This window comes from Pelodiscus sinensis, chromosome 26, assembly GCF_049634645.1.
Source record: "Pelodiscus sinensis isolate JC-2024 chromosome 26, ASM4963464v1, whole genome shotgun sequence".
In the NCBI taxonomy this organism is placed as follows: domain Eukaryota; kingdom Metazoa; phylum Chordata; order Testudines; family Trionychidae; genus Pelodiscus; species Pelodiscus sinensis.
The window spans coordinates 17,197,179-17,212,893 of record NC_134736.1 but is presented as its reverse complement, the minus strand read 5'-3'; the positions used below and the strand labels follow the sequence as shown (position 1 = coordinate 17,212,893).

The window sequence follows — 15,715 nt, the reverse complement described above, 5'->3', positions numbered from 1 at the left end:
GCTCTGCAAGTATAATTGTCACGGCCACTAACAGAAGTCACATTGTCTCAACTACCTTCTCTACTGCTCCCCAGGAACACTGGAAAAAGGCATTAGCTAGAGCTGTGATGCCTCTGTTGAGTTCCATCTGAAAGCAAGAACGAGCAGTGGCAGCTGCTGTAGAACCTGGAAAAAAGACAAAAGTTGATGGAGTCACATCCCAGTTGCACTGCTCATCTGTAGCTACCATCGGCCTTTTAATCCCACGGTGCAGCCTCTTTAGCTAGTCTGTCCACTGAGCCCATAGCAGACAAAAGAGCAGCAAGGGCAGAAATAACCAAAGCATCTGTTCAGCAGAAGCGGTTTTAGAAAGAATGGAGGATGACAATGGGATTTACCAAGTTTTGTCACCAAAAACTGCCTTTTGGTGACAAAACAATAAGAACGTACATGCTGCAATGAGACTGGTCTTGGGGAAAATGCCCAGTTTTGATGACAAAAATCTTCCACCCCTACAAGAGATTCTCCCCCCCAACAACTTCATTGATCTATTGTCAGAGGACACAAATGTGAAGACCCTCTGCCTATTTCTGTTTTGTCGACTTCTGAGTGGTTACACGAGGGTATGTCTACACTACCACCCTAGTTCGAACTAGGGTGGTTATTGTAGTCATACGAACTTGCAAATGAAGCCTGGGATTTGAATTTCCCGGGCTTCATTTGCATGTTGCCGGGTGCCGCCATTTTTAAATGTCCGCTAGTGCGGACTCCATGCCCGCGGCTACACGCGGCACGAACTAGATAGTTCGGATTAGGCTTCCTATTCCGAACTATCTGTACACCTCGTTCCAGAGGGAAGTAAATTAGACATACCAAAATTGCTAATGATTTTTAAATATCCCGCGCTTCATTAGAATAAAAACGGCTCCAGCTTTTTGCCGACGTGGCACTTTTCCGGCTACAAGCGGCAGTCTAGATGGGGATCGGTCGACAAGGAAAGCCTTTTCCAACCGATCCCTTATGCCTCGTGCAATGAGGTTTACAGGACTGGTCGGAAAAGGCTTTCCTTGTTGACCGATCCCCATCTAGACTGCCGCTTGTTGCCAGCAAAGTGCTACGTCAGCAAAAAGCGGGGCCATTTTTATTCTAATGAAGCGCGGGATATTTAAATCCCCGCTTAATTAGCAATTTCTGTATGTCTACTTTACATCCCTCTGGCGACAGAGGGATGTAGTCTAAACATACCCATAGCGTGTTCCAATAGGACTCAAAGATGTCCTACACTCTATGGGCACGTCTGCACAGCAGCGTTATTTCGGAATAATGGATATTATTCTGAAATAATGAAGTGAGCATCTACACAGCAAGCCCGTTATTTCCAAATATATTATCAAAATAACGGGTGTCTTATTCCAGATTCTGGAACCCTCATTTTACGAGGAATAACGCCCATTCCAAACTAGCTATTTCAGAATAGGGCTTGAGTAGCTGGGGCAGCTAGGGTTATTTCAAAATAAGAGGCCTCCAGTAAATCCCACGGGTACCTAGCTGGCCACTCTGGCCACACTCATCAGAATTCTATTGCCTCGCTTCCCCTGTAGTCCTTAAAGCTGCAGCCATAGGGGTAAGGGCTTGTGGCACACAGCAGGTCCTGACAGCAGTGAGCCACAGAGTAGCAGACTGCACAGTGTTGGCAGCTGCCATGGGCCACCCTGTTGCACCCACTGAGCCCTTTACAGCTGCAAGGGAGCTCCCAGGACCTTGCCTGGGGACGAAAGAGGCTCTCGCCTTCCTGGTCTGGTGCAGAGCTCCTGGATCACTGAGGTTGACCCGACTCTCAAAAAATCCAAACGTTAAATGAAAGCTTCCCTTTTACTTGGGCTGCAATCCCACTGCTGGGGAGTGCCCTGTGCCTTCGAAGCTACTCCTCTGTTCCTAGTTTTGGGTCTCAGCACGAGGGCCAGAAAGGACCCAAAGCACCTGGGAAAAGGAGATAACACGTGAGGTCATGTAGAGCAGTACGGCAAGGCTGGAGATAGAGCTGTGTCCAGGAGCAAAGAAAACCAAACTGTGCCCAGACAGCAAACTCTTACTAAGAAATGAAGAAATGATTGGGACTATGAAGCCATCCCTGTAAAAGAATCTGTTCTTTCCCATTGCGTCGCAGATAGAGTATAAATAGCAGACATCCTGATCCCATCGATTGCTGAAACTCATACCTGCTTTGATCCATGCCATGGCATTCAGAAGGATGGCTATAAATTCACCGGCATTCTCCAGGCAGGCTGAACATATATACAGGAACCTGTTGGTGGCATCATAGTAAGAATCTCTAGGGCATTGGAGAACTTCTTGGACCCTTTCTGAGCTTTGGTCTGGGACTGTCTGAGCCAACATGAGTACTACGCCTGGGTGGGAGCAGGCCCTGCTTAGCAGGCGAACCACAGTGCAGCCGAAGCGGTAAACCACAAACTGGCGAGGGGACAGGCTGGCTAAATCCATTGTGACCAATGTATTCCCGGTGGACCCTGGAGAACTGTCACTCCGATGTGCCTCTGGAAAGGAAAAGACACAGGTAAGCAATCTAGCGTCATTCGCTGCTCCCTGGAGCGGTCTTCTTCCCTCTGCAAATCAACACCACTTACTGCTCCCTAGGGAAGTCCACCATCTGGGAACTAGCACCATGCCCCACAATGCACTGCTCTCCTCCTTCCTCTGTGAACTTCTCCACCACAAGCTACAATTCCACCAGTTATTTCCTTCCCTTTGTCACAGGCTTCCAGAGATAGTTCTGGAGAAGCACAGAGTGTAGCTGCAAAGGCACCGTACACAGCAGGCTATGTCAGTATAAACGGCTGGGTTCCTGAAAGCAGGCAGGGGCCAGTGAGTCCAGTGTCCTCTGCCAGACCATGCTTTTGTGGTCTCCTTGTACAAATCGACCACATGGGGATACCTCCCGCCCCCACCCACCTCACCACGATCGAAGGCTCCATGCAGCTCCAGGGTTGGCAGTTTGCCTCTGACATGTCCAATGCCCCAGGAGAGGTATCCTCAGTCTCCCCTAAGCCCTGTCCCTCTCACTGTCATTATCAGCAGGGAAGCCAAGTGGCAAATGGGACCCAGAGATTAATTTTTCCTCCAATCTTTCTTAGGCGGGAGTGAGACGCATTGCCAGGGAAGCTTGCCCTTCTAATACCTATGCCAGGAGGAGTGGGCAATAATTTTTGCCCAGGGGTCATTTCAAAACTTTTTGAAGTAGCCCCGGGCCACCCCAGAAGGGGTGGGGCCGAAACAGGAAGGGGTAGGCGTGATTGGTCTGGGGGTTGGCGAGCCCCTTTGCCCCTCCTCCCACTAGGCACCCATGCCCTTTAAGAGGCTTGGCACGCTTCCCCACCCCCAGGCGAATCAGGGTCTGGGGCGGGGGAGTGCAGGAAGCCTCCTCCCACCCTGCAAGAAGCACGTGGCACTTTGAAGTGACGCGGGCTCCTCCCAGGGCTGTGGCAGGGTGAAGGAAACTTCACGCAGCTTCCCCACTCCCAAGCCCTGATTGGCCTGGGGACAGGGGAGCACGCGAAGTCTCCTCGCTCTCCCCCCTGCCCTGTGAGCAGCACACAGTGCTTTAAAGCGCCATGTGCTCCTGGCAGAGCGGGAGGAGGCTTCAGGTGCTCCCCCGCCCCCAGGTCCTAATTGGTCTCCGCAGGCCAGCCAGACCCCTGACCCTTGCTCTATATATGGATCACTAAGGCTATGTCTAGACTGCAAGCCTCTTTCAAAAGAGAGCGTCTAGACTGCACGTTGAACTTTCGAAAGAGCAAGCCGCTTTTTCGAAAGAAAGCACCCAGTGAGTCTGGATGCTCTTTCGAAGAAGCCCTATTTACATTCAAGAACGCCTTCTTTCGAAAGAAGCACTTTCGAAAGAAGGCGTTCTTCCTCGTGAAATGAGGTTTACTGCCGTCGAAAGAAAAGCCGCGTTCTTTCGATTTAATTTCGAAAGAACGCGGCTGCAGTCTAGACGCAGGTGAAGTTTTTTCGGAAAAAGGCTACTTTTCCCAAAAAAAACCCTGAGTCTGGACACAGCCTAGGAGGACTTCATTCTCCACCAGCTCCAACCTATGCTAAGCTATTTAATGACCTGCTGAGATATTTCATCTATGAAAAAGTCCCTCATCTGAGCACAAATGTAGAGTGAACTTGAGAATTACTCATTCCTTTCCCTGGCACCAGTCCTGTATGTTTGCACTCTGCACTTCAAGAGGGACGGGCTGGAGGACATGCAAGAGGAATTTTGCTACTTTACCTGAAGCAGAAGCAATAGGATGTTGTTGCTGCTTCTCCAAAGCCTGCCTGATCTCACGCAGAGTCTTGGCGAGGGGGGAAGTCGCCAGCAGACTCTCCACCTCAAGCTCAGTCAGACAGGCCAGCGTGGCCCTCCCAGGCTGTGGACATAGCTCTATGGAACACAGACATGGCGTGTCATCTAGCAATGCACCTCCCAGGCGGGAGAAAGGAAGAGGATTCATGATGACGGAGGGGCAGGTGGACAGTTAGAGTATGTCTACACTAGCCCCCTAGTTCGAACTAGGGTGGTAATGTAGGCAACCGGAGTTGCAAATGAAGCCCAGGATTTGAATTTCCCGGGCTTCATTTGCATATTGCCGGGCACCGCCATTTTTAAATGTCCACTAGTGCGGACTCCGTGCCGTGCGGCTACACGCGGCACGGACTAGGTAGTTTGGATTAGGCTTCCTAGTCCGAACTACCGTTACTCCTCGTTCCACGGATGTGTACTGCCTACAGCCTCGAGAGAATGCTGCTCCTGAACCCCACCTGCTAAAGAGCCATGAGTTCATGCTCCTTCATATCGAGCTGGTGATCAGTTTTCCTGAGAGCGTCCACCCAGTGGCTGATCAGTGCATGGCATCCAACATCTTTCACAGCAGATGCTTGCAGCATGCACGGCTGCAAAGTGGCTAGGAGTGCTGTGGGTCTCTGAGGGCTGCCGACAGGATTGCCAGGCCCATGGGCAAGGCAGGGTGACCTGCAAGGGGTGGGGTTGAGATTAGCCTCCCCCAGCCTGTCCTTCAGTACTGCCCAGTCTGCACAACCCACAGCGCTAGAGGTGATTTAAAGGGCATGGGGCAGCTGTCCCTTTCCCTTCCATCATGGTTCTAGGATCTCCCTCATCACAGTATAGTTCTCTGCAGGGCCTTTCCTGGACTGATGAGCAATGGGAGCTTACTGAGTAATGCTCCTTCACCGTCCCACCATCACAAAAAGACCTCTCCATACATACTAACCATGAAACACCAAAGAACATTTTAAGTGTCACTACTCATATACTCTGGGGATTATTTTAACCAAGTATCAGTCTCCTACAGCACCCCCAGACTTGTTACTGTGTCCACAGCTGGACCATCACTCTTACCTTGTTCTTCACAGGTGACAAAAGTGCCTTTCTTATTGGAGTGTTCATGCTGCTGGAGCATGCCGGGATCCTGTAGGATATAAAAGGGCCAAGTGTCAGACATGGACAGAGACACAAGTCATTGGGAATAAGGCAGATGTCTATTTGGGGTCAGCTCCTTCTTCACCTGCCCTTGCTCTGCTCCTGCTTTCCTTTGATGGGTTCGGCTGGATTCTGCTGTCCCATCCTGTCCCTGAACAAGCTGTAGTGGCTCTTGCTTCACCATCATCTTCCCACAATGGACTTTGCCAATCAGGATTTTCAGAGCTTTCATTAACTCTGTTGCCTCCCGCCACTCAGCACCTAGTGAGTGATTCAGCAACAGCAATAATCAAGGATTGTTCCACACTTTTATAAAGCCCTGCTCATTCTCAAGTGCTTATGAACCCATGCACAAGTCTCATCATTCTAGCACTGACATACAGCCACGTAGCTGTGCTTTGCAAGTGCATGGCATTTTAGAATAGGAAGCTAGGAATGCTGTGCCACCCTACAGGGAGACTATACAGAAGCGCAGTGGGGTTTAGAGAGCTGGGAATGGATTCAGGCACGGAGGTTGGGATTAACAACCATAGCAGAGCCTCTACTGTATGTCTCTTTTGCAAAGGAGCTCTGGGAGACACGGTTCCAGGTTTCAGCTTCTCTGCAGACCTACTGCTGATGGCAATAGGTTCATTGAGGATCAGCCCATCAGTGGCTTTTAGCCAAGATAGTTTGGGGCACAACCCCATGGTCCGGATGACCAAAAGCATCTGACTGCCAAAAGCTGGGACTGGACAATAGGGGATAGGTCACTTGCAAATTGCTCATTTCTGTTCATCCTTCTGAGCCACCTGGCACTGGCCACTGTCAGGGTACGTCTACACTAGCTCGTTAGTTGGAGCTAGGTAGGGTAATTAGGGCAAGCGGAGTTGCAAATGAAGCCCGGGATTTAAATATCCCGGGCTGAAACCTGGAACCGTGTCTCCCAGAGCTCCTTTGCAAAAGAGACGTACAGTAGAGGCTCTGCTATGGTTGTTAATCCCAACCTCCGTGCCTGAATCCGTTCCCAGCTCTCTAAACCCCACTGCGCTTCTGTATAGTCTCCCTGTAGGGTAGCACAGCATTCCTAGCTTCCTATTCTAAAATGCCATGCACTTGCAAAGCACGTTAGAGATCCTAATTCGAACTACCTACTCTGTGCTGCGTGTAGCCGCGGGCACGGAGTTCGGACTAAGGGGGATTTAAAAATGGCGGTGCCTGGGAACATGCAAATGAACCCCCGGAATATTTAAATCCTGGGCTTCATTTGCAACTCCGCTTGCCCTAATTAGCCTACCTAGCTCGAACTAACGAGCTAGTGTAGACGTACCCTCAGAAACCAGGATACTGGGCTAAATGGACCATTGGTCTGACCCAGGATGGTTGTTCTTATGTTCTTACTACCTGTCTAACACTGCACAGCCAGCACATCTCCCCTCCAGCCCTTGTGGAAGAATCCCACAGATTGGAGTTTGATAGGGCTGATGTCTCTTAAAATTAGAACTCTGTGGAGCTGGTTGGAGAATTATAACATATCTTGTGCCATTCCACAGAATTTAATAAAGAATTATAACTCTGCTATGGAATCCTACAGGCTGGGTTGAATAAAGCCAATGTAAAATGTCGAACGTTCCCTATTGAATTTCTTAAGGTTTACAGTAATTTCTATAGACAGTTCTACACGTCTATAGGACTCTATTGATTTCACCGTTTGATAGGCCACTTCCGCAAGGGAACTCACCTCGGAAGCTGCCATCCATTCTTATGGAAATTGTGACCGCCAGTGACATGGAGAGCTGTGATACTGGAGTCATCTCTGCTCTCCATTAGCACGAACGATGGTTTTCCTAACCAGTCCCTGCAGCTCTCTTTCCCCCATTGTGGATCTCTCACCTGTGTAGAACATTGCTTGAAAATCTTGGCTGGTCAATGTGTCATTTTGCCCAGTGTCCATGGCGACCTGGGTGCTGCCCTGGGCTCTATCCACAGAGATGCTTTGCCTGGTGAGGTCTTTCAGCCCTTCAGAGTCCAGAGTTTGCACCAAGTCCTAGTTACAGAGAACAGCAATGTCATGCTCTACCGCTCAGTCTCTCCAACGAAGCATAGAGACACCACGGGCTACCTGCTACCTTCACACTCAGCAAGTCCTATGCTGGCATTCCAGGGCAGAATTTGACCCCAGATCATCTGTATGTGTAAGGACACTATAGTATCAGGGGAGCTTTGTGTGGCTTTGAATACGAGGCCAAGAGTACGCTATACCACAACTGACAGGTGCCACAGTGGATGTGCATCTCCGAAACCCTGGAAAGCTCCAGAAAGGGTTACAGGAGCCACAATGGCTGTGCCTACATGCTCTATGGAGCCCTCAGGGAGGAAAGGCACTGCAGCTCCTTGAAGAATTACAACTGCTACCCCATGCTGCTGCTGCCTTATAGTGCAAAGAAATCTAGCACCTCCCTTCTGGACCAGGCCATAGTACGAGACGCAGAGCAAGGGGTCATGCTTTCAGCAAAAACGTAGTAGGTAGCAGAAACAGATATAATTGTGAAAACCACCCTGGGCATTTCAAATGAGCTGCCCTTCTGATCACCATGACTCAGGGCAGCTGAGTTCCAAAGTGCTACTTGAGAGGTCACTCCTGAAAGGAATGATGCATTATGGGATTACAGCTAGAGAACCGTTTAGACAGTAGCACAGTGTCCACACTGCTACTGTGCTAACAAAACTGCAGTGACAGAATCTCATGTCCCTCCCCAAAGGGAGAAGAAATGACAGAAATAGCAGAGGGTTCATAGTCTGGGGACAGATATAAGGGATAATCACCACCAAGTGCTGAAACGGATCCATTTTGCTGGTACAACTTTCTAGCACAGACCAGACCTAATAATCTATTAGCTAGATTCTCAGTGTCTAAGTGGTAGGGATCCAGAGCTGAGAGGTAGCTGGGTCCAAGAGTTTAATCCAATACTGCACTAATACATGGCCAAGATCAGGCTCAGAAGAATTTCCACCGGGAGCAAATTCCAAAACTGAAAGTGAGGAAATGCTTTTCGCTGGCTGTTATGCATGTCACGCTAGGGATGGGGAGTAAAAACAATCCAGTTGCTAGGGGAAGCTTTTGCTTGAGATAGGTGGGCTCTGTGCACTTCAGTGCTCTGTAATCACTAGCTCCCTCACTAGCTCCCTAACCTTCACCGAGAAGTGGGCTGGTAGCCAGTGCAGAATGAGATATTCCTGCGGGTCTGCCCTGCTCAGAGTGGACAGCTGTATGCTGCACCTGGTAGCCTTTTATGGGTAGCTCCAACACGCTGCTGCAGTTTAGCTTATATGGAGGTAACAGAGGCATTGCTAACCTTAGTGAAATGAGAACAGAAGGAGGGACTCTCTTGCCCAGCTGCATGCGTCTCGACCATTGCTGTTACTGGGAATCCTCAGCCACAGCAGCTGTGCTGAGCCAATCCCTACCCAGTAAATGATCTATGCTACAAGTTCCAAGGCTCTGAGATCCCTTTGGTTAAGCTCCTTCCCATACTGACCATCAGACCCTGTATCCTCTGGCTGATCCCCCTGTAAAAGGCCAAGGCATCCGTCCTGTGTTTTGCCATTTGAGAAGCCAGATGAAGATTTTGGTCCTCCAGTTTATCATACAAGGTGCGGACACTGAAGTCTTCCAGATCCCTCAGTGCAGCCTGCTCACCTGAAACACAAAACACCTCTCATTTCCATTGCTGTTTGAAAGGCCTGAAGATATTTCTCCCCTTGAGAGGCACCTGCTGAATCTCAAGTGGCTATTATCTCATGATACATCATTGCATTACGGGCCAGGACTTTAATAGCGACCTATATCCCAGCATGCTTCACAAAGTGTAATAAATAATAATGGGGGAGAGAGAAATGTGGTGCAAAGGAGGAAAGGAGAGTCAATGAGGCAGGGGACACAGGGAGGCTATTTCACATGGCTGGAGCTCCCAATGGCTGCAAAACAGATGTCCCTCACCCCAACAATAGCAAGACTGTGAGGGTCAGCGTCAATGCTAGACACCTGTGGGAATGGAGTAGAGCGAGATAACACCCATCAGGGTGTCTGGATAAAATGCCTCAAGCGTTCTAATAACCAAGAATCCTCCATGGGTCGGTCTTCTGAAACTGAAGGGGAGACGCCATGGCTCTGTGGATACGGGTGATGTAGTCTGATACTTTTATATGGGAGAAGAGAGCAGTGGGCTTCCTATGAACTGCACATTTGTTTTACAAAGCCCACTGGTTTCAGCTCCACTGCCCTTTCCTTGTCCTCAAGGAAGAGGCTTAGAGAACAGAATCCCTGTCTCAAAGGGAAAGCAGAAGGAATGCCAACCCTAAGGGCCAGATACAGCCTATTCACAACTCTGCCCTGTGCTTCATGGGTCCTTAAGTCACATCTCCGGCAGGGACCTTATTCTGCTGGGCTCCCCACAGGAATAAAGACATCAGCCTCTGTAATGCACTTTGAGGCCTGGAGGCTTGTGGCTGAAAAGAGGCGGTTACTCACCCTGTACAGTAACTCATGTCCCTGTGGGTGCTCCACTCCCAGTCAATGTGCATCTCCACATCTTCGATTGCAGCAGTTCATGTAAGGGCTGCGCATGCACGGAGCCAACCTCATGAGCTGTCAGTGCTTGAATAGCACGTGCATGGCCCAGACTGCTCAGTTCCTTCTCTACAACGGAGCATGCTGCAAAGTCCAAACCAGAGGGGAGGAGGGTGGGTAGTGGAGCACCCACAGGGACTTCTCTCAAAAGACATCTAATCTTGTTTTCTGTACCACTCCGTACAGCAGAGTTATTGGCGGGAATACATACAGCACAGTGTTCATGTGATTATGAATTCATCTCCCAGAGAGCACTTCCCAGACCAGCTCTGGAGCAGAATTTGGGACATTTCTTGTTTGTTGCAGTTGCAAAGAGATCCAGTTGGCGATAGCCCCCAGTTCTGGGGTCAGGGAAGTAATAACTGAACCTTATCTAAAAACCCCCATTAAAACTAACGAACAGCTAGAACCAAATAAAGGTGCAAAGTGTGAAATTAGCAAGACTGCTAGACTCTGTCTCTAGCCAGGAATGGTAGTAAAGGAACTGAGGAGTCTGGGCTTTGCATGTGCTACTTGGGCACTGACAGCTCACGAGGCAGACACTTTGTGTGCATGGCCCTTATGGGAACTGCTATGAAAGTCTCTGATCAAAGGCCCAGGGCTGACCTGGAGTGGAGCACCCAGACTGACATCTCTAGAAGTGCCAGTGAAATGCTAAAGTGCCATTCATTTTCTGATCTTACCATTGGGCTTGTGTGATTTAGGCTGCTGCAGCTTTTTCCTCTTTGTATGTTCTGACTCTTGCAGTGCCTAGCTGTAATCACACTAAATATCTATTTATTATTGTTTTTCTAGGAGATGCAAACGAACAAGTGCATGATGCAAGGACCTGGGTATGACAGCGCTCTCCTGTCTGTCTCAGAGCAGGTGCCAGTAAAGAGACAGCCACGGAGCAGGGACAGCAGGTACCGTTTTTTCAGAACTTCAGGCATTCTTTTGCTGAACAGAGAATAGAATCATCCCCCCTTGGAAGTTCCAGTCTCCACAGCACCAACCCACTGGCTACGTCTACACTGGCATGATTTTCCGGAAATTCTTTTAATGGAAAAGTTTTCCGTTAAAAGCATTTTCGGAAAAGTGCGTCTAGATTGGCAGGATGCTTTTCCGCACAAGCACTTTTTGCGGAAAAGCGTCCATGGCCAATCTAGACGCGCTTTTCCACAAAAAAGCCCCGATCGCCATTTTCACGATCGGGGCTTTTTTGCGGAAAACAAATCTCTGCTGCCTACACTGGCCCTTTTGCGCAAAAGTTTTCCGGAAAAAGACTTTTGCCCGAACGGGAGCAGCATAGTATTTCCGCAAAAGCACTGACAATCTTACATGAGATCGTCAATGTTCTTGCGGAAATTCAAGCAGCCAGTGTAGACAGCTGGCAAGTTTTTCCACAAAAGCAGATGATTTTGCGGAAAAACTTGCCAGTCTAGACACAGCCACTGTGTCCTGTTGGGCTCTTAAAGTTAGCTTTTTACAGCACAAGAATTCCCAGAGCTAGTAGATGGTGCCACCTGCTGGGCCCTAAATTTATTGCATTAGCATGAACCATGTCTTGAGACCATCACCTCAGGGGTGTCACTGAAGGAGGGGAAGAAAGACTGTAGGTCACTGGGCACTTGGAGAACATCAGAGCCAACATGAGGCTCTTGTTTTCAGTAGCTTGGCTTTGCTCATTAACGCTGTGCATCCCTCCCCCACCTCAGATGTCCTTCCTTTATATGAGGGTGGACCTCTTAATCTCATCACACAGCTGGCAGGCTAGTGTGAAAGGCAAGTGTTGGAATGGAAGGAGGAGCCCATGAGATGTCTGTGTCTGCGAGTGCATGGCAGACTGAGTGAATGTGTGACCACAAGTGACTGGGCAGCAGCAGGAGTTCCCAAATGTGCAAGCACTTGGTAAGGGTGTGGTACATGAATGAGAACACAACAGAATTGGTGGGAATGAGGACGAGCAAGTCTAAAGGAAAGTCTGGCCTTAACAAAGTGCTTTACCCAGGACTGGCGACACATTTTGCTTGGTCATGGCCAAATGTGTGTGTGGTGAAGAGAGGGGAGGCTTGGCTTTGGGTCCCAAGAAGGGGTGAGGACTCAGGCAGAAGGGGTGAGACTAGCAGCAGCCAGACCTCAGAGCTGCCTGGACCCTGCCACGTGGGTCTCTGGTGGCAATTTAAAGGTCCTAAGGGCTCTGGCTGCTGTAGAAGCAGCAGCAACAGCTGAGATCCCTGAGCCCTTTTAAATCAGTGAGCCCTAGGGCAACCTCTTTGCTCCCCTGGTCCCATCAGCAGCCTGGCTTTACCTGGACCATGGACAACTCCTTTCTCTCCGCCATCATTTCCTCCTCCTGAACCATGAGGACCAAGGGCTTCATAGAACTGAAGGCTGGAAGGAGAAAAAGACAATGCCCATGGACAGATTAGCACATGCCCGCAGGGCCAATGCTGGCTCTCAGTAGCAGTGCAGCATCACCAGTTCAGTTCAGATTAACTTTTTCCTTGTACATTCTGCAGTACAAGGGCGATGGAGCATCGAACCAGGCAAAATGGTTCATATGAAAAGAGCGAGATGATGGCACTGTGCAAGGGGTGCAGGTGGAGATGTGAATAGGAAGTCCCTGGAGTGCAATAGAGGAAACACCGCTCTGTGGGGAAACAGAGAAGCTTCCTCTATGTGCAGCTGAGGACCCATCACACTGTGACGGTGGATGGGCGTGTAGTGCCAAAGGGCAACAGGGGTCAGCATCCACCTGGACAGTGCAGTAAGAAGCCAGTTTCCTTTACTGCACTGATGTAACCAGTGCCAGGTGGATTTGAACCTAGGATCTCTGAAGCAGAGAATAGGAGCCTCTACCCTCTGAGCTAAAAGCCAGCTGGCTCCCAGCCTATGCTGAAGAGGTCTCTTGATCTTAGCTGTTGCTGTGGTTTAGGTACCACTTGCATTGCTCAGTAACCACATTAGGTGTGTGGGTTACACTTGCACGCTACCCTACAGGTCTCTTTGTATGCTCCAGAGCTAGCAGCGTGCCAGTGTGCAGACAGACTCACCTGTCTTTAATGAGGATGTATTCAGGTGGGATGTGTGGCTCACCCAGGCTCCTCCACCGTGGTTTCCAATTTTTCATGGGGCTTGGGCTGGAAATGGGGGGCCTCAGCATGATAGCCAGGCTCAACAGCAAAACTGTCAGGAAGCCCAGGACAAAGAGGACTGCTAGAAAGACCAGGAGAGATGGCTAATTGAAGGAGCTATGTGACTGAGTGCATGCACAGTCCCTAGGATGGCATCATGGAACAGAACAGTGGGGGTCTGGGCTTCCCTTTTATCTAGTGTATCTAGGGGAATCATGGAAGAGGTATCACCTAGTGGAGGACTGGCCTTGCACATCCAACAAGGGAAACCTACAGACCACTTGCAAGTGAAATCGACAGCATTCCATTGACTTCCCCCATTGAAAAAATCAACAGCATTCCATTGCCTTCCCCCATTGAAAAAATCAACAGCATTCCATTGCCTTCCCCCATTGAAAAAAATCAACAGCATTCCATTGCCTTCCCCCATTGAAAAAAATCAACAGCATTCCATTGCCTTCCCCCATTGAAAAAATCAACAGCATTCCATTGCCTTCCCCCATTGAAAAAATCAACAGCATTCCATTGCCTTCCCCCATTGGTGCTGATGCTTCCAGCAGGGGCACTTGCCATTTCTGATGCCCAGGAGAAGAAAGGCATTTGTCAATCATCGCTTATATGCTTCAAAGGGGCACTATCTTCTCCCAGTAACAGGGACATCTAGCAACCTTGACAGCTTCAGGTAACCCCTTCTAATATCTCACTTAGCCATGAGGAACATTTAGCCACACCCCCTTCACTAATCACACTCAGATAGGTGGACTGTGCAATGATCCCTGCAGGCCTGGCATGCGTGTGGAGGAAAGGGTAGATCAGCACTGACAGCCAGAGCCAGTGATGGAAGTTGGTGCTCCCACTTGCGGGCCGCACTTCCATGTATATTTCTGCTCTCTCTCAGCTAGCTGAGGGATGACAAGCCAGGCCGTGGAGAGCTGAGCCCCCTCCAGAGTTGCTGGAATCAGACCTTCCCAAGCTGTGTTACAATACATTTATTTCCTTTCCATTTATCAGGGAAGCGCTAACAATTGGCATGGTGGTGCGGAAAAGGTAGCTATTGTTTAGCTGCATCCCTTCCAAGGTGAATGAGGGGAAAGGCAGCTACTCTGGGCATCTTCCCCACTTTAATCCCCTGCCTCTGGCCTATTTCTAGCTCAGGATAGCTAAAGAAGCCTTGAGAGGGCTGGCTTCAGAAAGGAAGGGCACCAATTAGAACTGGAATAGTACAGGGGCTTTTTCCAGAGAGGATGAGTGGCTTAAGCATTTGTTGATGTTGCCTGATGAGCTTAAGGACCCTGGTTCATCTGGTGCATCTGCGGATGGACTGATGAGTGAATGAGAAGGAAGATTCTGGCAATGGGACAATAGCAAAGTGATAGGGACCCCTTACATAAAATATAAATAAATTCCTGTGCAGGAACAGGGGCTTAGCACCAGCGGCGGATATAGGGCAGGGCGAGCGGGGCAGCTGCCCTGAGCCCCATGCTTCAATAGGCCCTGGGCATGTGCACTACCTGTCGGCTGTGGCTGTGGAACATGCACGAAATTGTGCTGCCCCGGGCCCCACGCTTCAATAGGCCCCACGCCCTGGGCTCCACAAGACTCTCATTCGCCCCTGCTTAGCACTGCAGGGCTATGAAGTGCAAGGTGCTTTTCCATTCTGGACACAAGCCCTTCGAAGGCTATATTTCTATGAGCACCTCCTCACTCCCAATGAACATCTGCCTCAGTGGCACCCAATAACCCCTCTTGTGGCTGGTCCCGCTACAATGCAGGTCTTCTGGAAGCTTTGAGAATGAGCTCGCCATTCACATGCACAAATGATGTTTATCTCATGATGCATCTGTCTCTCTGCAGGGCAAGAGCACTAAATGCTCCCCACAGATGATAGCAGTTGACTTTGCAAGAGGCACATGAGTTTCCTGGACCATCCAAGGTAATCCTTGGAGCAAACTCACTAATCTGAAGGGACCAGTTGGGCCAATCAATGCATGGTGCCTATATAAGTCCTCTCTGGTTAATGGAAAGAGGAAGGGTCCCAGGAATGTCAGCAATAGGCCCCTTTGGTTTAAGATATCATATGCCCTGGCTACTGTACCTGTGATAGTTGCCCAGTCAGGGGCTAAATGTAGTGCCCGATGTTTCAGAATCCCATGCCTGGCCAGTTGGTATGGAGAAGAGGGCTGGAAGGAAGCACTGACAGGGTCACAGCCCATGTTCTCCTCATTCACAGCCACAATCAAGATATGCTCCTGGATGATGTTATCCCTGAAAACGTATCTCCCAGGAGCTAGGAAAACATGGGCAAACCTGCAAGAGAGAAGGCAGATACAGGTAGATCCAGCTGCCTTTGGCAGTAGGATCTGTAGCCACTAGTTTCTCCAGCCAGAAAGCTAAATGCCTTCTTAGGAAGACTCAATGTCTGTGTTAATTCAGGACCTGATCCAAAGCTCACTGAAGTCAAGGGGAGGACTTTCCCTGGACTTCAGTGCATAAAACCCTCAGGCC

General features: G+C 49.6%; 1 protein-coding gene across 1 annotated transcript in view; it reads right to left on the bottom strand.

The window, feature by feature from the left end:
* The window catches only part of LOC142820499 (uncharacterized), a 33,499-nt gene that overhangs the window by 15,730 nt on the left and 2,054 nt on the right, over positions 1–15,715 (bottom strand). Inside the window, exons 4-13 of the mRNA XM_075909530.1 lie at positions 15,306–15,517; positions 13,130–13,292; positions 12,385–12,467; positions 9,004–9,164; positions 7,358–7,511; positions 5,571–5,746; positions 5,405–5,474; positions 4,277–4,429; positions 2,199–2,534; positions 56–165 (exon numbers count right to left, since the gene is read on the bottom strand). Of these exons, the coding sequence (XP_075765645.1) occupies positions 56–165; positions 2,199–2,534; positions 4,277–4,429; positions 5,405–5,474; positions 5,571–5,746; positions 7,358–7,511; positions 9,004–9,164; positions 12,385–12,467; positions 13,130–13,292; positions 15,306–15,423 (1,524 nt within the window). The 5' untranslated portion in view covers positions 15,424–15,517. The remainder of the gene's footprint in view (positions 1–55; positions 166–2,198; positions 2,535–4,276; positions 4,430–5,404; positions 5,475–5,570; positions 5,747–7,357; positions 7,512–9,003; positions 9,165–12,384; positions 12,468–13,129; positions 13,293–15,305; positions 15,518–15,715) is intronic.